General features: G+C 33.9%; 2 protein-coding genes and 1 long non-coding RNA gene across 17 annotated transcripts in view; 1 reads left to right on the forward strand and 2 right to left on the reverse strand.

Moving 5' to 3' along the window:
• cpx (synaptic transmission protein complexin) overlaps positions 1-20,429 on the forward strand; it is a 316,297-nt gene that overhangs the window by 260,333 nt on the left and 35,535 nt on the right. For 11 of the 15 annotated variants that reach the window (XM_036368035.2, XM_036368033.2, XM_070105631.1 and 8 more), the window contains one exon: positions 19,500-19,657. In XM_036368035.2, the coding sequence (XP_036223928.1) occupies positions 19,500-19,657 (158 nt within the window). Of the gene's footprint in view, positions 1-19,490; positions 19,658-20,429 lie in introns of all 15 variants that reach the window. The other 4 variants (XM_070105632.1, XM_036368048.2, XM_070105630.1 and 1 more) reach the window with 1 other exon arrangement.
• Positions 5,279-8,176, reverse strand: Nepl11 (Neprilysin-like 11). The gene is made up of 2 exons (XM_014236430.3): positions 6,521-8,176; positions 5,279-6,453 (listed from the first exon to the last, which is right to left on the reverse strand). The coding sequence occupies exons 1-2, from the start codon at positions 7,491-7,493 to the stop codon at positions 5,528-5,530; spliced, it is 1,899 nt and encodes a 632-aa protein (XP_014091905.3). The 5' UTR covers positions 7,494-8,176; the 3' UTR covers positions 5,279-5,527.
• Positions 12,365-13,010, reverse strand: LOC118681819 (uncharacterized). Its single transcript, XR_004977570.2, has 2 exons — positions 12,761-13,010; positions 12,365-12,643 (listed from the first exon to the last, which is right to left on the reverse strand). It is a non-coding gene; the product is annotated as an uncharacterized lncRNA (long non-coding RNA).

Here is a 20,429-nt window from a genome sequence, read left to right on the forward strand (position 1 = left end):
CTGCCAAGCGCCACGTTGTAGCCAGCTGACCACAGTGTGTCTCGCGCACACATCTCAAACCAAGCGCTGAAGATATGGCGTACAGTGCCAGCGAAAGCGCTTGGCAGCTCAGCGCAAAGTTTTCGCAGCAAATTTACATTTATGCAACGAGTGTACGCGCAAACAAGCGTGAAGTGTAAAGCAACGCAACAAAAGTGCAACTAAAGTGCAGTTCAGAAAGTAATTTTTACGCTCATGTACCAAATATGCACTATCTTCTGCTCTTCGCGCCAGAAGTTCGCAGCTGTTGGCGGCAGGTGTTGCCTTGGCAGTGGCTGTGTTGGTACACCAGTGCGTACGAGGAACAGTTTGTTCAGTGGTGTGCACTTGTTTTATGTACTCTGCTGGCAGCGTTGTGGCAAGTGGTAAACATTTGCTGATGCATTGTTGACAGCAATGGCAATGGCTCCCGACGGTTATGGATTATAGCAACTAAAACTTAAACAAAAGCGCTTACAGCTAAGCAGAGTGTAAACAATTTGACTGACGACGCAATTTGGCCCCGAAATGTGCGCAGCGCTTGTTGTGGGTGGCGCGAACGGTGAAGTGTTGTCAGCTAAGAAACTGTACAGGAAATTGGACAACTTGTAACTTTTTTTTGTTTTAATTTTACTTTTTTTGGCATTATGTAACAACAAGCTAAGATATGAAGCTAAGCACGAGCAGCGGTACACATGCGTTACTTTGAAAATTGCTTGGGTAGCTATGCAAATTTATTGAGGGTGCAAATAAAAGTATATAAAATGTAGAATATTAAGTATAAAGTATTTAAAAACCTAAAAAGTATATATATTTATAAATAATTTTATTGAAACTCTTTATGTTTGCCGCTTCAACTCCTCTTATCGTGCGAATGTTAGAAGATCGCTGCGGGTTTCTTCCTTTCATTGAACTTACTACTGTTTACTAGATTTTTTTGTTTAATGTTTTTTATTCGACCACTTCCGCTAGTTACCAACGTCACTTTGTACAAACCTAGAACTTGAGCAAAGCGCACGTCTGGAAGACTTGTAAGGATTCTGCGCATTTTTCATAAAGTAATCAGGATTTAGAAGAAAATAAAACTTTGAACCAGATTTAGTGCGATAAAAAATAAAATATGTGAAAGCAACAGTACAGCTAGCAACGTTAAACAAAATCTATAACAACTGATTTCAGACTTCAGCTTAACAATGGCTTCTATTTACACTTTTAGTTTCTTTACAATAAAACGCTATTTCTTTGCCAAAGTCATTCTTCTAATGCTCTTATTGTCATTGCCCGTTAATAAAATGTCTTCTATGCAACAAAAACCCTTTTATAAACTCTTCTCTCGTTTATTTTCAATGCCCACCTTTTATTTCTCTCTTCGTAAATTTCTTCCTCCGCGCTTTTGTACTTTGATCTTAACGCACTTGTATTTGCGCATTATTTTGTGGTATTTTTACATGCAGTTAGAGTTGTTTCATGTCTATTCGAGTCCCGCTGCAAAATCATCTGGGACTTTTAGCCACATTAACAGAAAAACTAAGCTGACAATGAAATGACTGACAACGTACAACAGATTGCTCTCGGTGATGATAGAAAAAGAATTACTAGAGTGTGTGATTATAAGGGTGTTGTGAAGAATGTACTTACATATCTCCGGGGAACATAAAATGGATTAAGAAGACTTTAAATATTGTATATATTACCAAAAGATAAGCATTGATTAATATACTGAATTTATTTTCTAGGAGAAGTGGCTTGGTATTCCAATATTTAAAATTCTATGTGGTAAACTTAAAAAGATAATATAATATTTCATAAAAACTTTAAGCTCAAAATTAAAGAAAAATATAATTTTTTTTTAATTTTCTCTGTATAAATATATTAAAACTAAAGTCCTTGTATGGAAAACTTTTTAATTTGAAAAGATATCTTAAATTAAATAATTAATAATTATTATTATAATCAAATTATTGAGATCAGACCACAATATCAAAAAGCTGCCATACAAACTGACCGACCAATGAGAAGACAAAGACATTTTATGCTATAAGAAAAGCACCATCAGAAGATTGATACACCGAAGTTTTTTACTGATTTTATTAAATTAAAATAATTTTTAAAAGCATTTATTTTAACGGCAGAGATAGGTATAAAACAACTGAAAATGTATTTCATATACGTAATCCTCATTCTTTTTTGTATACCATTGAATTTCTTTAGAAAAAAATAAACATATTTTGCTTATTATAATAATAATAATTATAGTTAATCGATTATATTGTTTATCGATATATTTCGATAACAACTATTGTGAAGCTATTGTCTGCCTCATTTTATTAAATAAGTGTTGAACCTTGGTAATCAACAACCCCAAAGCATTTCACATGTACGAGGTTATGTTAGATTAAGTAGGCATACAACAGTGTTTTAGAGAGCATAACTATATTAACACAACTTGCAATTAAAACCCTTATCTATTTCGACCATAAATTTTTTAAAATTTAACATTCACCAACTTGAAATTATATTGTCCATGGCATACACTTTGGTAAAGAATTTGATTTTGATTTTTATTGTTTTTCCAACATTTTACAAAAATTATACTCATTTTTAGCACTCTTAAATTTTGTTGGTGTTAAAAAGCCTTACACACATGAACTGTCAATTAGGGTTGCAAATTTGATATAAGGACCAACATGCAATATTGCAAACGCGTCAACAACGAAATGACATTGTTAAAGAAAGAAAGAAATGCCAAATACAAAGCAATGCCGTCAATTACGAACGCACTTTTATAAACTAGTCAAAAATCTAATTAACTAGCAAATCGCTTGAAACGGCCTGGATAAGGTAACACTCATGCATGGAATGACGCACTACAATACACTAAATTTTCGCTTCAATGAAGCAGGCTGTCGAACCATCAGGCTAACCGCCAACAGCAGTAATAAAGTGCCTTAAAATTTACGATTTTGCAGAGTTAGAAATCAAAAAGCCAAAAACACAAAAGTTGTAATGCCTTTGAACGTCAAGTGAAGTGTGACACAATGCCTTACACTTTACTTCACACTGCTACACACCTCAAGTACTCAAATGCCAATAATGTCAGTGGTCACAACAGCGTTGCCACCAACATTTTCATATTTAAAAACTATTATATAATAAAATATTGACAAGCTGACAAACGCAATGCGGCAGCGGCGCACACCACTCAACGCCAACCGGCACATAAACGCTGTTACAATCTGCAATTTGCTTCAGCCATGCGGTTACTATTTATGGTATACAATTATAGTTTTTGTTGCTGGCTGTTTGTTGTTGCAGCACGTTAGTATGCGTGGCAATCACTCAGTCATGCAACAGAATGTCGATTGTACATCCGGCGCATAGCAATATTAGGCGAAGAAAAGGCAACACAACAATAAGCCAACAACAAAAATGTAATCGTGAGTGACAGCTTAGGTGAGCAGCCACAGACCATTGCAGCAGAGATGTATTGGGTGAGTGGCGAAAGTTTTCAAGCAATAAATTGGCAATAAAGTGTAACCAAGTTAAGTGCCACAAAACTTAGTTGAACTGGTCAACAGCTAACTAGGTCGCCTAAAATGCTGCGTGGCTGCCATGGCATGCCTGCTTGTGCTTGCCACACTCAAGTCAACTCAATTGGAATGGAAAGTGATTGAGTTGCCATAAGGTGGAGCGCATAAATGGACGACAAAGACAACAAAGCGAACGTAACAACAACGGATATTGTTGGTTACACAGTAACAAAGCAATGTTTCACACAGACACACACACACACAAAATAATTGCAACGTTCTTGTTGTTGATTTTAAAAGCAATTTAACAGCAGCACCATATAAAGTATATTAAACTGACAGCCACAGTGAATTATAACGATAAATGACAATAGCAACAATGGCAGTTAAAAATTGTAAAACAATAACAACAAATTTAACGCTGTACGGCACAACAACTACACACATATGAATTGTGCGCTCATTTTAAATGGTCAGAAAGTTTGCCAGTGCGTATGAGTAACCACTGCGTTGCTAAGTGCACTCAACAACCCAACTCACTTCTCTGAACACTCAATGCACATCGCTCCCTAGTCGAAATATAGATTTCACTAAATTGGTTTTAATATTTTCCAACGAACTTTCTTCTTTGACCACAAAGTGCCCCACAGCCGTGGAAGTATAATTCGTCAACTGCCTGCGCTCTTATTACGTCACAGCGTGGCATGCATGCCATTCAGTTCACTGCAAGTGGACGAGTCCACTTATTTTATTTATCGCTTTGTCTTTTCCCCCTCCCACAGTTAATTTTTCGATCAATTTTTAATGAATCGAAGCAGGGATGATTCGTGCCATTGGCTTTAGCTGACAAACAATGGCAGGATTTCTGTCAAACGCATTGCATGTTGTTGTTTTGCGTACTTTTTTTTATATTTTTTTAGTTTAGCGATTACCTACAACTCGCTGTCCTTTTTAATGACGCTGGCCAATGCCGACATTCTAGTTGCAGTCGTGCAATCGCGAATAAAAATCATATTGAAGCGCTTTAAGTCAGCTCAGTGCATTCGAGTTTTTCAAAGGTGTTGCGTGATTTTCGTAAAATGATGCAAGGTGTGTTAGCTGCAGAGATTTGTATTTAAAGAGTTTGTTTTTTAAGAATAGATTTCAAAGCTTTGTTGTAAATTTTTTACAAGTTTTCGCTGGTATAATTAAAGAGTATCAATTTGCATTGCTGCCCTGAGAAAATACATAATATCACAACAGTTTATATTGACAGTATTTAGAAGTGTAAATTAAAGATAAAACTTGAAATTGTCAAACATTGCAATTTTTAATAAAGTACTTGCTGTCTAAGTCTAAATTTCGAAAATGGGTTTTATAACACTACAATAGCTTTGCATTTGTATATAATGTATATTAAGCCAGAATTCAATTTAACTTTCGCAACTCTAAAGAAATATATATTTTTCTTAAATCCTAATTTTGAGCACTTAATGTGCACATTTCAACTAAAATTATCAAAACATTGTCATTTCATCGTTTCAAAACTAATTTTTTACTAATGAGTTTTGTGTTTGTTTGTATGTACATATTTCATTTCGTTATATTTAATTTCAAGCTGAAATAAAAATTAGAAGAAAAAACTTTTTTTTTTAATTTTCAGAATATTTTTCAAAATTCAAAATAAAAATCAACTAAAAGTGAAGAAAGTAATTTTACATATATATCCTCGCACTAAAAAAAGTCAATAATTGATATTTTTTATTTATATTTTCACACATAAATATATATATATTTTTTTTAATTTTTTATACTCTACTGCTTAACATTTCATTTACTTGCTAATATAAACGTACATATGTATGACTACCTCAATAGCACAAAGTACATAACAATGCTGATTTATTTAGCATCTTTAACTGTTGTGGGCTTACTGCACTAAAAATTTATTTAAACGAGCAAACAACACCGCTGCAATACCTATTCCACACTCAATGAACTCAGAGCACCTTGCAGGTGTTGCGCGCGTTCAAGTCATCTGCGGCGCGGCAGCGGAATGATTGTCGAAATTTCACCGAATTACGTAAATATCCCTTTAGTAGCTGCTTCTGTGCCACGCTCTGATAAGTGCCGCACTCAGTCAACACTGAGCCGATGTAGTAAAGCTTCGTCATGGATAATTGCAATCGTCCCGCCGCCAAAAGCGTATCCAAGCGACGCACCAAACGTTCATTGCCTTGCTGCCATTGCTCGTAAGTCTGTAGCGCCAAGTGCTGTGCCAACAGCTTCAGCAACAACTCATTCAAATTATATGGCAATTCTGCTCCACCTGACTGCTGTTGCACACACTGACGCAATATTGCGAATTCACGCTCAGACTCCATGCTACGCCAAGCGCCCGCTGTCTGTGTCGTGCTGCCGCTGGCAATCATATGTTCAGCAAAGCGCTCACCCACCAGCAGCTGACCCAGTGGTGCGGTTAGATTTTGCTGTTGTAATAACGCGCTAACGCTTACGAAAATACGCATGAAATTCGCCGCTATTTGTGTAGTGTCTGCAATGCCGGCGCTACCAACGCGCGTGATCATGCGTTGACTTTTACCTTGCTGTGCGAGCATGCGTTGTACCTTCTCGAGATTGCGATAGAAGTTGCGATTGCTGATTTGTAATTTAGCGTAATCGGCATCGAGGCTATCATCGCCGTTGAGTGTGAGGTGCATGGCACGGCCGAGAAAGAGATGCGAATTCTGCTGCGACATTTCGTCGATCCAAGCAGTGGGTGGCAGTGATTCGTCATAAGCGCGTCCGATGTTAGAGTAGAGTTGCGCCATTTGCACTTTATCCAGATAAGCGTGTTCTACAATATGTTGGTGTACGGGCTCGAAAAATTGTTGCGCCAACTCTTGGCAGTGCGTGGCACTTTTATCTGCGAAAAAGAGAGAAGAAATGCTATTTTGTACTTACTACCTCCGACTTATAAATCAACGACTTACCCATCAAGTAGTCGATCCATATCCAATTGAGCAGCCGTGTCAATGAAGTTTGTTGCAAGAACTGGAATAGTTTGCTCAGTTTGGTCTTCTTATGTACCACCACTATATCAGTCGGTTTCAGCGGCTTACCGAGTGTATTCTTGAAATACTTATCCCAATCAATCTGCACTGACGCACCAAAGCTTGAAGCCTTAAAGTCAACGTAATTGTACTCTGTGTTGTCTTCTTGCTGCTCATCTTTGAGAATTTCACGCCGATTTCTTTCAAAAGTTAATATTTCTAAAGCGATCAATCTACCCCGATCCATATCCACACCATACTCCGCGAACACCTCACCAACTAATTGCTCAAATTTGCGCAACGTTGAGCGCATCACATCCCCCACTTGCAGGTAGACGGTACGCTTGTTAGACTTAATCTCCACGCGTTGTGTAAAGAAATAATTTATACCGGCCTCATGAAATGCGCCTACGACATCCATCCAAGTCTTGCCGCGTCGACGACGCAACATCGCCGCTGAACCGTCAATTGCCGGCCAACCGCCACTCTGCTTATACATGAAAGACTCCTTCAGCTCTTCCACGGAGCGCGCATTCTTGCAAGAGTCATAGAATTGTTTTAGCTTGAGTTCAGCGTCGAGCAGGTTCTCGTTGTTATTGGCGCTCAGAAATTTATCGAACTTCTCCTGTTCACGCTGTAAACGCGCCTCGAACTGTTCTTTCGTGCTGTTCACCGTCTTGCCACAGACATAGCCGTAGAAGTCCTCGCACGGTCGCTTATCAGTATCGAGCCAACGCTCTAGTTCGTATGAGAAACGTAGCACCTCTGTCTCCATATTCACATTGGGCGCGGCGTTGGTGGCAGAGGAGGCTGGCGTGGCGGCTGTGGGTATTGTTGCCGCCATTACAAACGGCGCTAGTAAAATATGCAAAATTAGTATAGCGCCTAGTAGTTGGCGGCATGTTGATGACATTTTCACACTGGTGCGTAGCCGCTGGCTGATGGCAAGTACTAAAATGTTTTAGCTACACTATAGAAAAAGTCGCAGTCGCAAAAAATCTGAACCGCAGCTGCAGCGCAAGCACGAAAACAAAAACTTTTTCTCTTATTTACTTTTATTTTCGAAAACTTTCAAATTAAAATATCTTGCATGCAATAAGAAATTTTAATTTCGTTTCGTTACCACAGCTGGTGGTAAGTAGACGAAAAACAATAGCGCTGCTGATATTTGAATGTCCACCGGCGCGCGTTGCAGCACTTTTGTCCGAGCTCTCGAACGCTTTCTGTACAACTAATGAGAAATTCCGCACTGAACTTTTTTCAAGCGATGCCAAAGGGCGAATTTTTGTGGCCTCACCACCAATACCGCGTGCAAAACAAAGGCGCACAAGCAAACAAAAATAAAAATGTTCAAATGCAGTGTATGCCGAAACTCAACACGACATTGCCCTTCCGCGCTTATTTGTGCGCAAGTGGTTTGAATTTTATTTCAATATTTTCTCTTTCTTCACCACAAATAATTCTATTCTGCAGCTTTGCTTGACTTAAATTAACTTTCCGTCGCCTTGTCGCGATTTGGTCGTGGCTGAAATGACACTGAGCGGAGCTCAGCTTTAATTTTGCTGGCTTAGTTTTGGTTCTTTCTACGTGTGTAGGGCACAAAGACATGTGCCTGAATATATGTTTCTAATATTTTTCCGGCCGGTGAATTGGATTAGTTTATTTCATCGCTTGTAAAGCCTAGCATAATTGTCTATACATTCTCACTGATAATGCCGAGTTGTCGCAGGTCACACTCGTATTTGATACAAACGTCTGTTTATATATATTTTTTTGCCCGTTTTAAGTTTAAAGCGTTATATTTTTATTTATAGCGTATCTATGTAAAAGGGATCACAGTGAATGCGCTTCGAAAGAAACCCTGATTTCGGAAGAGAGAATTTTAAAGACGTTCCACAATCAAAGAGGTTCAAGAGTACTTGCAAAGCGGAGTTTACCAAGTAGGTAGGTAGGTAGGTAAAGTGGCTGTCATTCGACACACCTAGGCCTTTAGGAGGCCCATTGTGATACCACTGTAACTGTGGTCCCCTCACTCTATTGGCTCCTCTCTGAACCACCCCGTACTTCTGATGAACTTCATCAGTGAGACAAGTTTTATCCGTGCAACCTCCGAGACATCGTCAAGAGACCCACGACCGATGGTTGCGATTCTTTTCCTATATAGCGCTGCGCAAGCGCATAGAAGATGTTTAATGGTCGCCTCCTCTTCTACTTTCTGACAGCTTCTAAAATAGTCGTTATATGGCGTACCAAGTCTACTTGCATGTCTGCCTATTAGACAGTGGCCTGTTAGTACTCCTACTAGAGTTCTTATATCATTCCGCTTGAATTTTAACAGTCGGCATGTGCGGCTCATATTCCATTCTTGCCACGTTTGCCTGCTAGTTGAGCAGGTCAGGGACTGATTCCACTGACACTAGGCTATGTTAAGGACATGTTTGTCGATTAAGTATCTACAAGTAGCCAGAGGCATATTTATGTCCTTCTTACCGGGGTCTAGTTGTAGGGTGGTGCCTGTTCTGGCTAGTTCATCTGCTACACAGTTCCCGCGGATGTCACTGTGTCCTGGGACCCATTGCAGATTTACCGTGAAATAGGACGACAGATCCGCTAGAAGATCATAGCATGCTTTCACTGTCTTCGACGAAATCCTATGAGGCATCAGAGATTTCAAAGCCGCCTGGCTGTCTGTGTATATAAATATATTTCTTGTTGTCATCACACTTCTTGTTAGTACAAGAAGGCTTTCTTTAATTGCAGTGACCTCCACTTGGAAGACACTGCAGTGGTCTGGTAACCGGAAGGCGATTTTGGTATCTAGTTTAGCCGAGAAGACACCGCCGCCTACTCGGTTATCCAGTTAGTTGAAATCAATGTGATTTAGTTTTAAAAAACTAAACATCTTTTTCAAAAACTTCTATTTATTTATAATATATATCTTTTTTTTATTAATATTTACTTTTTTTTTACCAGTATTTTATTATACTTTATTTTTTTTATATATCAGGTTGTTTTATTTTATTTTATTTAATGTTGTTTTATTTTATTGTTATTAATATTATTATTATTATTTTTATTTTTTTACTTTATTTTATACAACTGACAGTCACATCACCGCAGCCTTATCAAAATTCAGCTCAAATCTACTCATATACACTATATATGTTTGTTATACTATGTCCATTCCAAAATGATAAGAGTATAATAATAATGTATCAAATGTAAATAAATGAAAAACAACAATGTAAAAAAAATCAAAACAAAAAAGTGATCTTGACCGATATATCGTAATATTGTTGTGGAACATGTCTGTGTAGTTAACAGAGAGCTGATAAGCGCTCACCACATAATAATCACATACACTGTGACATTCCATATATAAATAAATAAATAAATATATTTATTTATATATATATATATATATATATTTATGCGTGATATTTTCATCGAAAGCTTAGTTGGCGCTTATCACATCTGAACTTATACTTGTAAACTATTTTATAATGTCGTAAATATAACAGTACTTATGTTGCTCTTCAGAAACAGTATAAACCAGAAGTAATTAATTGATAGCAATATGTAATTCATTAAATAATAAGTGATAATAATATTGATTTTAAGAGCAAGGTTCCAAATATTTTTAGGGCAATAAAAAGTAATCGGCTGGCAGGGAATTAGGGCAATGTTCTTTGTTTTATTTTTCATTTTGTACAATATTTTTGAAATGCGTTGGTTTCTTTTTTTATAAAAGTTTGAAATCACAATATTTCTCACTATTAGTTTTATTCGAGAAATTTACATTTTGAAAAATCAAAAAAAAAATATCTGACATCTGGAAATATTTGCTAGTCAAAGCGGAGTAGCATAAAGTAGGCAACAGTTAGATAAAGAAATATATAAGTATTGGTAGCATTATTACACATATTTTTTTTCTAAAAATACTTTCATTAACAAATGTCAATTGGTTATTCAGTGATTCCTTTCTCGTTCGCCGAAGACAGCTGTACATGTAACCACTCATTAGACAACTGGCACTTCCTAATGAGTGTCTAGTCAAAAGAGAAATAATAAAACAAAATTAAAATTGCTTAAACTGGATTAGAAAAAAGTGTTTTCTATAAAGTAGATTTCTTTTTATAATTGAGAATTTCCAACTAGAAGTTATTGCTTTAATTCTAGATGCAAAAAATATTATTACTACATCCTAAAAGTAGGCAATAGTTTTTTAACTGAGCGCGTTCTTTTTTATTCAAAGCCACACACCTGATGTTAGGGTTTTTATTCTATATTTCAAGAGTTCTGAATTTGATAATATTAATTTAGTCATGCATTTCGGCCTTAAAAAGAACGACATTCTAAACCAAAAATATAAATTCCTATTAATATATGTATTTTCACCAAAAAATAATTCTAACACGTCATATTTGAAAAATTTAATTTATTTTCTTTCTATAGAAAACCAAAAATTAGAGCAGCTATACATTGAAGTTTTTCTTCTATACATTTTATATTTCATTAGTCAGTAGAAAGCTTTGAGGTTTTCTTTATTATAGCACATAAAAAACTTAAGGCGCCTAATCAGCACTCCAAATGATACCTCAACTCATATCCTTTTCTCTCAGGCATAAATTTAGTAAAAGAAATATGTTTTTAGAGCACTTCCTCCTCATTTCTTGCTTTTTTGGGTATTTTCATTTTAGGTACGCACACATACTTCTACAGCGTGTGCGCCCATTTTCCTTTGCTATCTCTTAATTGGCAGCCAAATGAAATTCAACATAACTCATTATGCAACCAACTGCCTATTTACATACATACACTCACATAAAGATTTCATTCATGCTTTCTATTTATTCAAGCTTTCACCGCTTCCTGCATTGTTTCGTTGTTTGTGTTGTGTACTTGTGTGTTTGCGTTAATTTGCTACGAAATTGCTACGTATTTTCCTTCCACCTTATCCACGCGCACACAAACTGTTTACCTGTGAGTTGTTTTTATTTTTGTTGTTTGTGCTTATGCCAAGCAAGTAGCGTAATTGCAAAACTGACCGCCTCATCAAAAATGTAATGAGCAAAAAATTGCAAATTCCTTACCGACTACGGATGTTATATGAGTTATCACAGTGGATTCTCCGGAGCGTTACCAACTTTTATGCACAGCATTTTTTATTCATTACATTTTTGTAAACCTTTTCACCTTTTCTTTTCAAATTAGCCCTTGCGGCGCTGCAATATTTCTTTTAACTTCAGCGTAAACTTTCAGCTTCACTCAGCATAACTGTTATATATATATATATATTTATATATATTTATATATATATATATATGTATGTGTGTGTGTTTGGATATATTTTTGTACACAATTCCCATTCGCCAAAAGCGAATGATTGTTTACATGAATTTTTGCTCATTTTTTGCGCTAATTAAAGACAGAAATTCCCTTAATTGGCTGGCAATATTTTCTATATTTATTGTTGTTGCATTACTGGCTCTTGCATGTGTGTATGTATGCGTGTATTGCCCGCAATTGGTAAGTTAGCGAAGAAAAACTTCACGGAAGGGTGCAAAAATAGCGCAAATTAAAAAAAAAAAAATTCTTTCGCAAACACTTTGCTTTGTTTACTCGGTAGGCAATTAAATGACCAATTATCTGCTGGGAATGCTGCGTGTGCGCATTCAATTTTGCGTCATTTTTTCCACAATGTCCGCATACATTTCATATATAATATTATTTTGTTGTTTGCTCTTTTTATTTGATGTTTTCAAAAAAATAAATATATTGAAGTTGCTCGTTTAATTTTACATATTTATTTTTTCATATAAAGTACATATATGTGTGTGTTGGCAAATATAAATTCGTGCCACCGTCAGCTGTTTATTTTAATTCCAATACTTTTTCTTCAGCTTTTCTTCCAGCAAGCGCTCTCGAGTGCTTGGTTAGCCGCGCTTGATATGTAAGCACAGCTGTGCTTGTTTGCTTGACGCTTAGCAAACGAGCCACTTGACCCACTCGGTCCACATAAACCACTTATGAGCATATCGCGAAAGCCACTTAGTAGCTGACCTGTAACATACTTACTAATATTAGCATAGAAGTATGAATATAATTAGATATTCAAACATATTTACATGTATATATATTTATATATATACAAAAAAATATATATCTATGAATACAGACCCTTCACAACACCGATTGCCTTATGATAGCCTTCCTTTTCCCCCACCTCTCTAACTGCCCCTCCTCAATTATTCTCTGCTTCGCATGCTTTTCAAGCACTTAAGTGTATTCTTCGGTGTTTGGTGAACTGAAAGCTTTTCAAATCGATTTTTTTATCCTTTGTACTATCTGTTTTATTCCTGCTTTCTTTGTGCTTAGTGTCCGACCCTCTTCATTGCAAAGCCAATAGCTGTCATACTTATACGGTTATATCGCTTCAAGTTGGATGGGTTTATATATAAGAATGTTTGTATGTACATATATGTATATTTATGCAAGTTATTCTTAATAATACCTGGTATAATGCTTATGACGCAGATCGAACAAAACGCCCATGCAAAGAAGTCTTTTTGTGTCAATTCAAGTCAATGGTGGTAAACATTAATGAGACTCTCTTCCCCCTTTTATGGGCAATAGACACCACAAAGTAGAAGTAATTCGTAATTGATATTTCGTTAAATGTGGAAAATTATACAAAATTGTGGAGAGACGATTATGAGAAGGATATTTATAAAGGATCAATAATGCAGTCCCTTAAGAAAAATAGAAAACATATGTATTTACGGTATATACTTACTTACTGTTGTTTATGTGAAAAGATATTTGAATGATGTATCGTATCGTGGAGAGCGTAAAGTAAAGATTTTTGTTATAGTTGTAAATTAAAAAAATTTTAGGTGATATGCTTATATATATTGAATATATGCAGCCTCTCTAGTCTCTATAAAAACGAATAAAATAGAGAAGTGTGCTATAATAGCAACGTTAATGAAGAAGAGCTCTATGATTTGTGTGATGTTAGATAGTGACGCATCGAACAAGCAAATTGCATAAATCAAAGAGACAGACAGTTATTGCACTTTACTGAGGCACCATTCTATTCTCTTGTATTGAAATAAACGGAATAACTTTACTTTTTCTGTAATTTTAAAAAGGAGCAGCACGCCCTATATACTTACATAGATATATATCCCCATAGTGCTTAGGTGACATATAGGGCACACAAATAGCTAATATTCTTTCATTATACCCTGGACTGGGTATAATAAGTTTTCAAGGAAATTTGTAACACCCAGAAAGAAACGTCATAGACATTATTAAGTATACTTGTATATATATGAATGATCAGCATAATGAGCTGAGTCCGTTTGTATATACACGTACTATTCAGTTTTTGAGATATCGAACTGAAATTTTGTCATTCCCTCCCAAATTACTGCTCGTTTGTCAGTACCGTTGATATCGAAATATTATAGCATGTGGCCGATCAAAATCAAATCCTTGTATGGAAAACTTTATATGTGATAAGATATTTCAGACAATTCGGCGCAAATTATTCTCCAAGGCAACGCTACAATTTCGGAACAAATTAATCAGATCGGATCATTATAGCATATAACTAGAGATTTTCATAAAATGTATTCTTTTTTTTATTAAGTAGCCTTAGTTTGACTTCAAAGTTTTTTTTCTCAAACAATTTGGCGAGAAATAAGTACCAAAAAGTTTAGATTCTGATTTAGTTGAACATACTTATAGCCGCTATCCAAAGTGCTAATGTGAAAGGTATTATAGCTTTGTTACAGCCAAAGGTAAAGTTTTTTCTCGTTTATAATATTTTTTTATTTCATCCTGACGAAGAAACAGTATTTGTTATGGTTGTGTTTGATCTTTCTCATAACAACATTTTACTTAAACCTCTGAGAATATTAATCACAAAAAATAATAACTGAAGCATTCAAATACTTTTTAAAAACAAGGCAAAAGTATTTTCCAATTACGATTGTATTGCTTTATTCAAGAATATTTTTTTTATTCAACAAGCTCAAGTCTTCCGGATTATTTAACGCTAAAAATTCTCTAGCTATAAAAACTCAAATCTCACATAAGCAGATTGTTTACACAAAAGATATTAAATAGATAATAATAAGCAATGCGTTTATATTTTAATCTACAAAAACAATCTAATTCGGCATTTTAATATTGAATAAATGTGTTTTCATTTAGTTTTGGCAATAAAATTAAAATACTTATATGTATTTTAAAGATTTCAGTAACAAAAGTTGGATACACTACCGAAAGCAGCACATACTACATATTTAAGCAAATATATTTTTTTAAGTTTTTGCTTTGTCTAAAAGAGTTTTAAGTGTATTTCGTCAAACTAAATATTTGCTGTTGAATTTACCATGTAATAACATGAGCCCTGGAACAAAAGCTCTAAATCAAATAATCCAAACTAAAGCTTCAACGTATAAAACTTTAAAGAAAACAAAATGTTCAACATTTACAAATGTCTGTGTGTATTCAACACACTAATACTATGCAAACTTAAAAACAACACATAAAATATTTGCATATGTTCAATTCTTTAGAGAGCTCATAGGCGTAAAAAGAGCAAGTGTTGGCAAACAACCGAAATTTGTTTATACATCTATAATATTTTAACGCAGAATAAAAAAAAGCTTAAGTACCATACATACAAACAAAATTTACATATTACAGTACAGTTATTTTTGGGTAAAGCCCAAAACAATGATTGTGTAGATAACTACATACAAATAATATTATATATATAGCTGTAAATATTTTCATATACATAAGCATGAGTAAAACAATAATCACAAATTCACTAAAATTTTGCAATAAAAAAAATATTTTTGCTTACAAGTATATTTATAATACACACTCGTATGTCAGCCTATTAACGCTTGGACAGCAGCTTACCGCGATTTAACTTTGCTTAACAAGCTCTGTCAACGAGTTAAATGCGGTTATTTAACGATATGTAGACATGCATATAAAAACAAAAATTTCGATTTAATTTAAAATAATGTATCTATTCACACTTACCTTTTATTGAACTTACGTAATTAAACATATTTATGAAGAAAATTTAATGGATTTGCACTGCGTAAGCAAGAATAATAAACGAATTTCCTAAAGCTGAAACTATGAAAAAAAAAATAAAGTTAACTTTGAATTATTACAAATTATTGCAAAATATTAACCTATGTATATATATAAATATTATATAAATATAAATATAAACATAAATATAAATATAAATATAAATATAAATATAAATATAAATATAAATATAAATATAAATATAAATATAAATATAAATATAAATATAAATATAAATATAAATATAAATATAAATATAAATATAAATATAAATATAAATATAAATATAAATATAAATATAAATATAAATATAAATATAAATATAAATATAAATATAAATATAAATATAAATATAAATATAAATATAAATATAAATATAAATATAAACATAAATGTGAATAAAAAATATAATTGTGCGATTTTTTGAGCCTAACCACATTAATATCCTTTCCAAAATTACGAAATAATGAAAAATATTTGCAAAGTACTTGTCAAATATATATTATTTATTATATAAATTTCTAACTATATCCGAAAAGTATACAAAAACTCGTTTTCAAGTCAGAACTGCTCACCTTTTGAAAGAAATTACTACAAAAAATTTTGAAAATTAACTACTACATTGAAAATTAACTACTGAGCGAAAATGTATTACATAACCTCTTATAACAGCAGTTGAGAAATCAAACATATTTATTCATTTGAAGTAGGGAACTGAAGGAGCAATTTTTAAATAGCTCCAAACTAGTTTTTCCGTAATAAAATTTAATTTTCTGAGCTGCGAATTTAATTAAAAATTAATTTAAATTTGTTTACAAGTTTTAACATATGTAAAACCTCATTTAAGCTACTATTCACAAACGACAGTTGAAAACGCCTTCGCATATGCTACACTTGTAATGAAAAATGCTATTAGAATCACTTTTCTCAAAATACTAATATTTTCTACATAAAACTGCGAAGCGAATCAAATAAAATCCAAACAAAAGTGCCAACAATCAGCACTTCATCCAATTCATCAGTCAAACTTTTCGTAATTAAGTCAATTAAAAACACTTGAGTTCAAAAACTGTTGACATTTATGGGAGTTGTTGCGTAGTTTTGAATTATGAGCTTGAAGGCGGCAACTACCTCAATGACCAAATCAACTGAGCCAGCCTGGTTTAGTGGTAATTTATACCGTTATTAGTTACATTGCAGATTGCTGTTGGTGTAGTGCTCCCTCCACCCTCTTACATTGCCTGTGCTGCTCTGAATAGCTTCTAATTGTATATTAAATTTTCCACTTCTGATAATATTGCCACTCAACCCCACCTTCGACAGGCGATGTAGTAAATTTGACAGTCAACTTGAATGGTCGGATTGATTTCAACTTTAGCCTCTGCAGTAAACACAAATACAACAACACGCTTTAAGACGGCCTCGGGCCCACACTTCGGCACTCGACTTGAGGCCAGGAGCAGCAGCAGCTAGCACTCATTAGGGCATTAGAAAGTTTTTGGCGCAATAACAAAGCATTACTTTTAATTAACTTAAATATTGTGCAAAGCAACAAATGTAATTAGTGAAAGAAGCGTCGTAAAATGAAATTCACTTTAGTGGTGTGTGAGTGCTATATGCTGGCAAATTTAAAAAGTTAGTGTGGCGTAAAAAGTTTTCCTATTAACTTTTCTTTGCACATGCACATAAATAACCATTTAATGAAATTAATGTAGAAAATTAAATTTAAAACAAATATGAGTTTGATTAAAAATTGTATAGATTTAAAAATGCTAATATTTGAGGTAGTTAAGTTAGACTTGAGGTGCTGAACGCCGATTATTGAACTTAACCTAGTGCAAACGGAAATCTCGGGGAGTAGGTGTTGAAGAATTGCCACTTGGCTTATTTGGAATGGTGTTCTAACTAAATTCTGATAATCAAAAAAAGAAGAATAGACACTGTCGATAATATAAGTCACAGCTAACGGAGAAACATTGTCACACTTCTGATTACGCTCAAATAGATACCGCTTTATACAACTACACCTTCAAACTACAAACACCTGATCTCGTACATACCGAAAATTTGAATATCTAGCTTAGCTGCCACAGATTATTTTGACACAAAAATTTAACAGTTTCTATAAGATTATTTCTTGAATACTTTCAAATTTTTCTCAAACAATTTCTTGTGCTCAAAATTAAACGATACTTTTTATAATTTTAAGAAATACCTGAAGCATTTCTGACATATACAAATTCACTTACTTACTTGATGCCTACATTTCGGGGCCTAATAAAATTTACTATTACACAATATTCGAGACGCCCAAATGTAGGCCAAACTCCAATATTAGTGCAAGTAATGTGGTTAATAAACACGAAAGCAACTAAGAATTTGCGAACACTTATTACAATTAGGTATTAAGGGCCTTCACAGAACAGATTTCGCCATAAACTTAAAAATGAGTGCTCGAAAAAATTAATTAAGGACAAAAAATCATATCAAACGCCCTTCATACAGACAATAAATTTCAATTGTCAAGTTAACATTACAACAGAGGCAAATAAATTCATAATGTTTTTTTTTAAATACAATATTTTTACTTGTGAATTCTTGTGAATACAAAAAACTTAATATTTATTTAATGAGCAATCACTTAACTATTTATAAATGTTCAAGCATGTTAAGCGCTTACCTCGCAGTTAAACGCATCAAAAATACATTATGTTTGCCACAATTCAAATTAATAAGAGTAGCAAAGTAGCAGAAAAAGTATTTATAAAATGAATAATTAAAATTCATTACAAACAGAATCACAAAAAGTGACAACAATAGTAAACAGTTGTAAATCAGTCGCGCAAAACCAATAAACAAGTATTTACAGGTGACTTCAGTTTCAATATAAATAATTTTTTATTTCGAAGTAATTTCAAGTTTTTATATTGCATATCATTTTAATCCACTGTTTGACAAAAACGACAAACAATAGTACCTTTTTGTAGAAAATATCAGTTGCAATTGCGCAAATTAAATTCATCTTTTAAAGGCATGACTTGCCACAGCGCTACAAAATCGCATAATGCTCCTCAATTTTTTTGAATCCTATGAGGCAACCAGCGTTAAACAATGGCTGCGTTTAGCTCGCACACTCTATATATACAAATAGTTTCTATGTGTGCGTATTAATGCACAAAATGTCTTAGGTTTCAATGCAAAGAAAAGTGTGCAAAATTGAGATAAGCGCACATGCGTGTGCGTGTGATATATGTATACAAATATAATTTAAATAAACCCTATTGTGCTATAAATTTAGATATTTATTGATAAGCTTGCGCCTTGATGTATGCTAAGAAAAACCGCATGCCTAATGGATGCTTTCTTTATTCGATTTATTCAACTTCAAATATGGCAAATACTCTTGTATGCGATAAATTAAATTAAAAACCAGAAATTTGATGCGCTCAGAGTTATCATATATATAACAAATTAAAATTTATTTAAATTGAAAAGTTAAATTGAAGAGTCGACAAATACAGAGATGAAGATGTTTGCAAATATATTTAGTATTTAGTATGTCAATAGTAAAAATTTAAGAGAATTAAATTTCATTGACCAAATAAGTAGAATTTTAATGGATTTAAATGCAACTAATTTAATCCCATTTATAAAATTCATATATTTCGATATATAGTGGCAACACAGATTATTATTATATTACATGAACACATGTTGTTTAATTGATTTCATTTCAATTCAAGTTATTTCAAAACTAATTCCGAATTTCATTCTACTCTTCCAGGCGCCGTAGGTGGTGATGGCGGTGATGATGGTGACGATAAGGAAAAGGCAGAGGAGGAGGAGAGGGAGCGTCAGGAGGCCATACGTGAGGCCGAAGAGCGACGGAAGGAAAAGCATCGTAAGATGGAAGAGGAGCGCGAAAAGATGAGACAAGATATTCGTGATAAGGTAAGTACTAGTTATACTACCAAGATAGATATTTTTTTTTGTTACCAAGATAGATATGTTTTTCATAAAACAACATTTTTGTAAAAATAATTTGTCTAAGTGGTACAAGCAGCTTTCATTAGAAAATGAGCTTAAATTATTATTTACTGAACTGTAAGGGAAATTTTATTTACATAACTAACATATATTAATTAACGAGCTTAAAGCTCAAAACAGCATAGCTTAGAGTAAGCAAAGTTTAAATTTAAAATAATATGGTACGCTGAACAGGGTATATTAAGTTTGCCACGAAGTTTGCAACACCCAGAAGGAAACGTCGGAGACCTTATTAAGTATATATATAAATGATCAGCGTAATGAGCTGAGTCCGGTGATGTCCGTTTGTATATACACGTACTATACCCTCAGTTTTTGAGATATCGCTCTGAAATTTTACACCTGCCCTTTCCTCACTAAAAAGCTGCCATTCGTTGGAACGCCCAATATCAGACCCTTATAGTATATAGCTGCCATACAAACTGAACAATCGGAATCAAATGCTTGTATGGAAAAAGCTTTCATTTGACGTGACATTGTTGAGTTATGGCAGGAAATTGTATAAATCGAATTACTATAGCATATAGCTGCCATATTATCGGAATCAAGTTCTTGTAAGGAACCTTTGATTTGTGAAAGGTATAGCTTCCGTGCAACCGAAGTTAACGTTTTTTCTTGTTTTGTCTTCCATAAATCAAAAATTTAAATACAATTCAAATATTATTTAAATAAGTAT

The sequence above is a fragment of the Bactrocera oleae genome, chromosome 2 (assembly GCF_042242935.1).
Source record: "Bactrocera oleae isolate idBacOlea1 chromosome 2, idBacOlea1, whole genome shotgun sequence".
Taxonomy (NCBI): domain Eukaryota; kingdom Metazoa; phylum Arthropoda; class Insecta; order Diptera; family Tephritidae; genus Bactrocera; species Bactrocera oleae.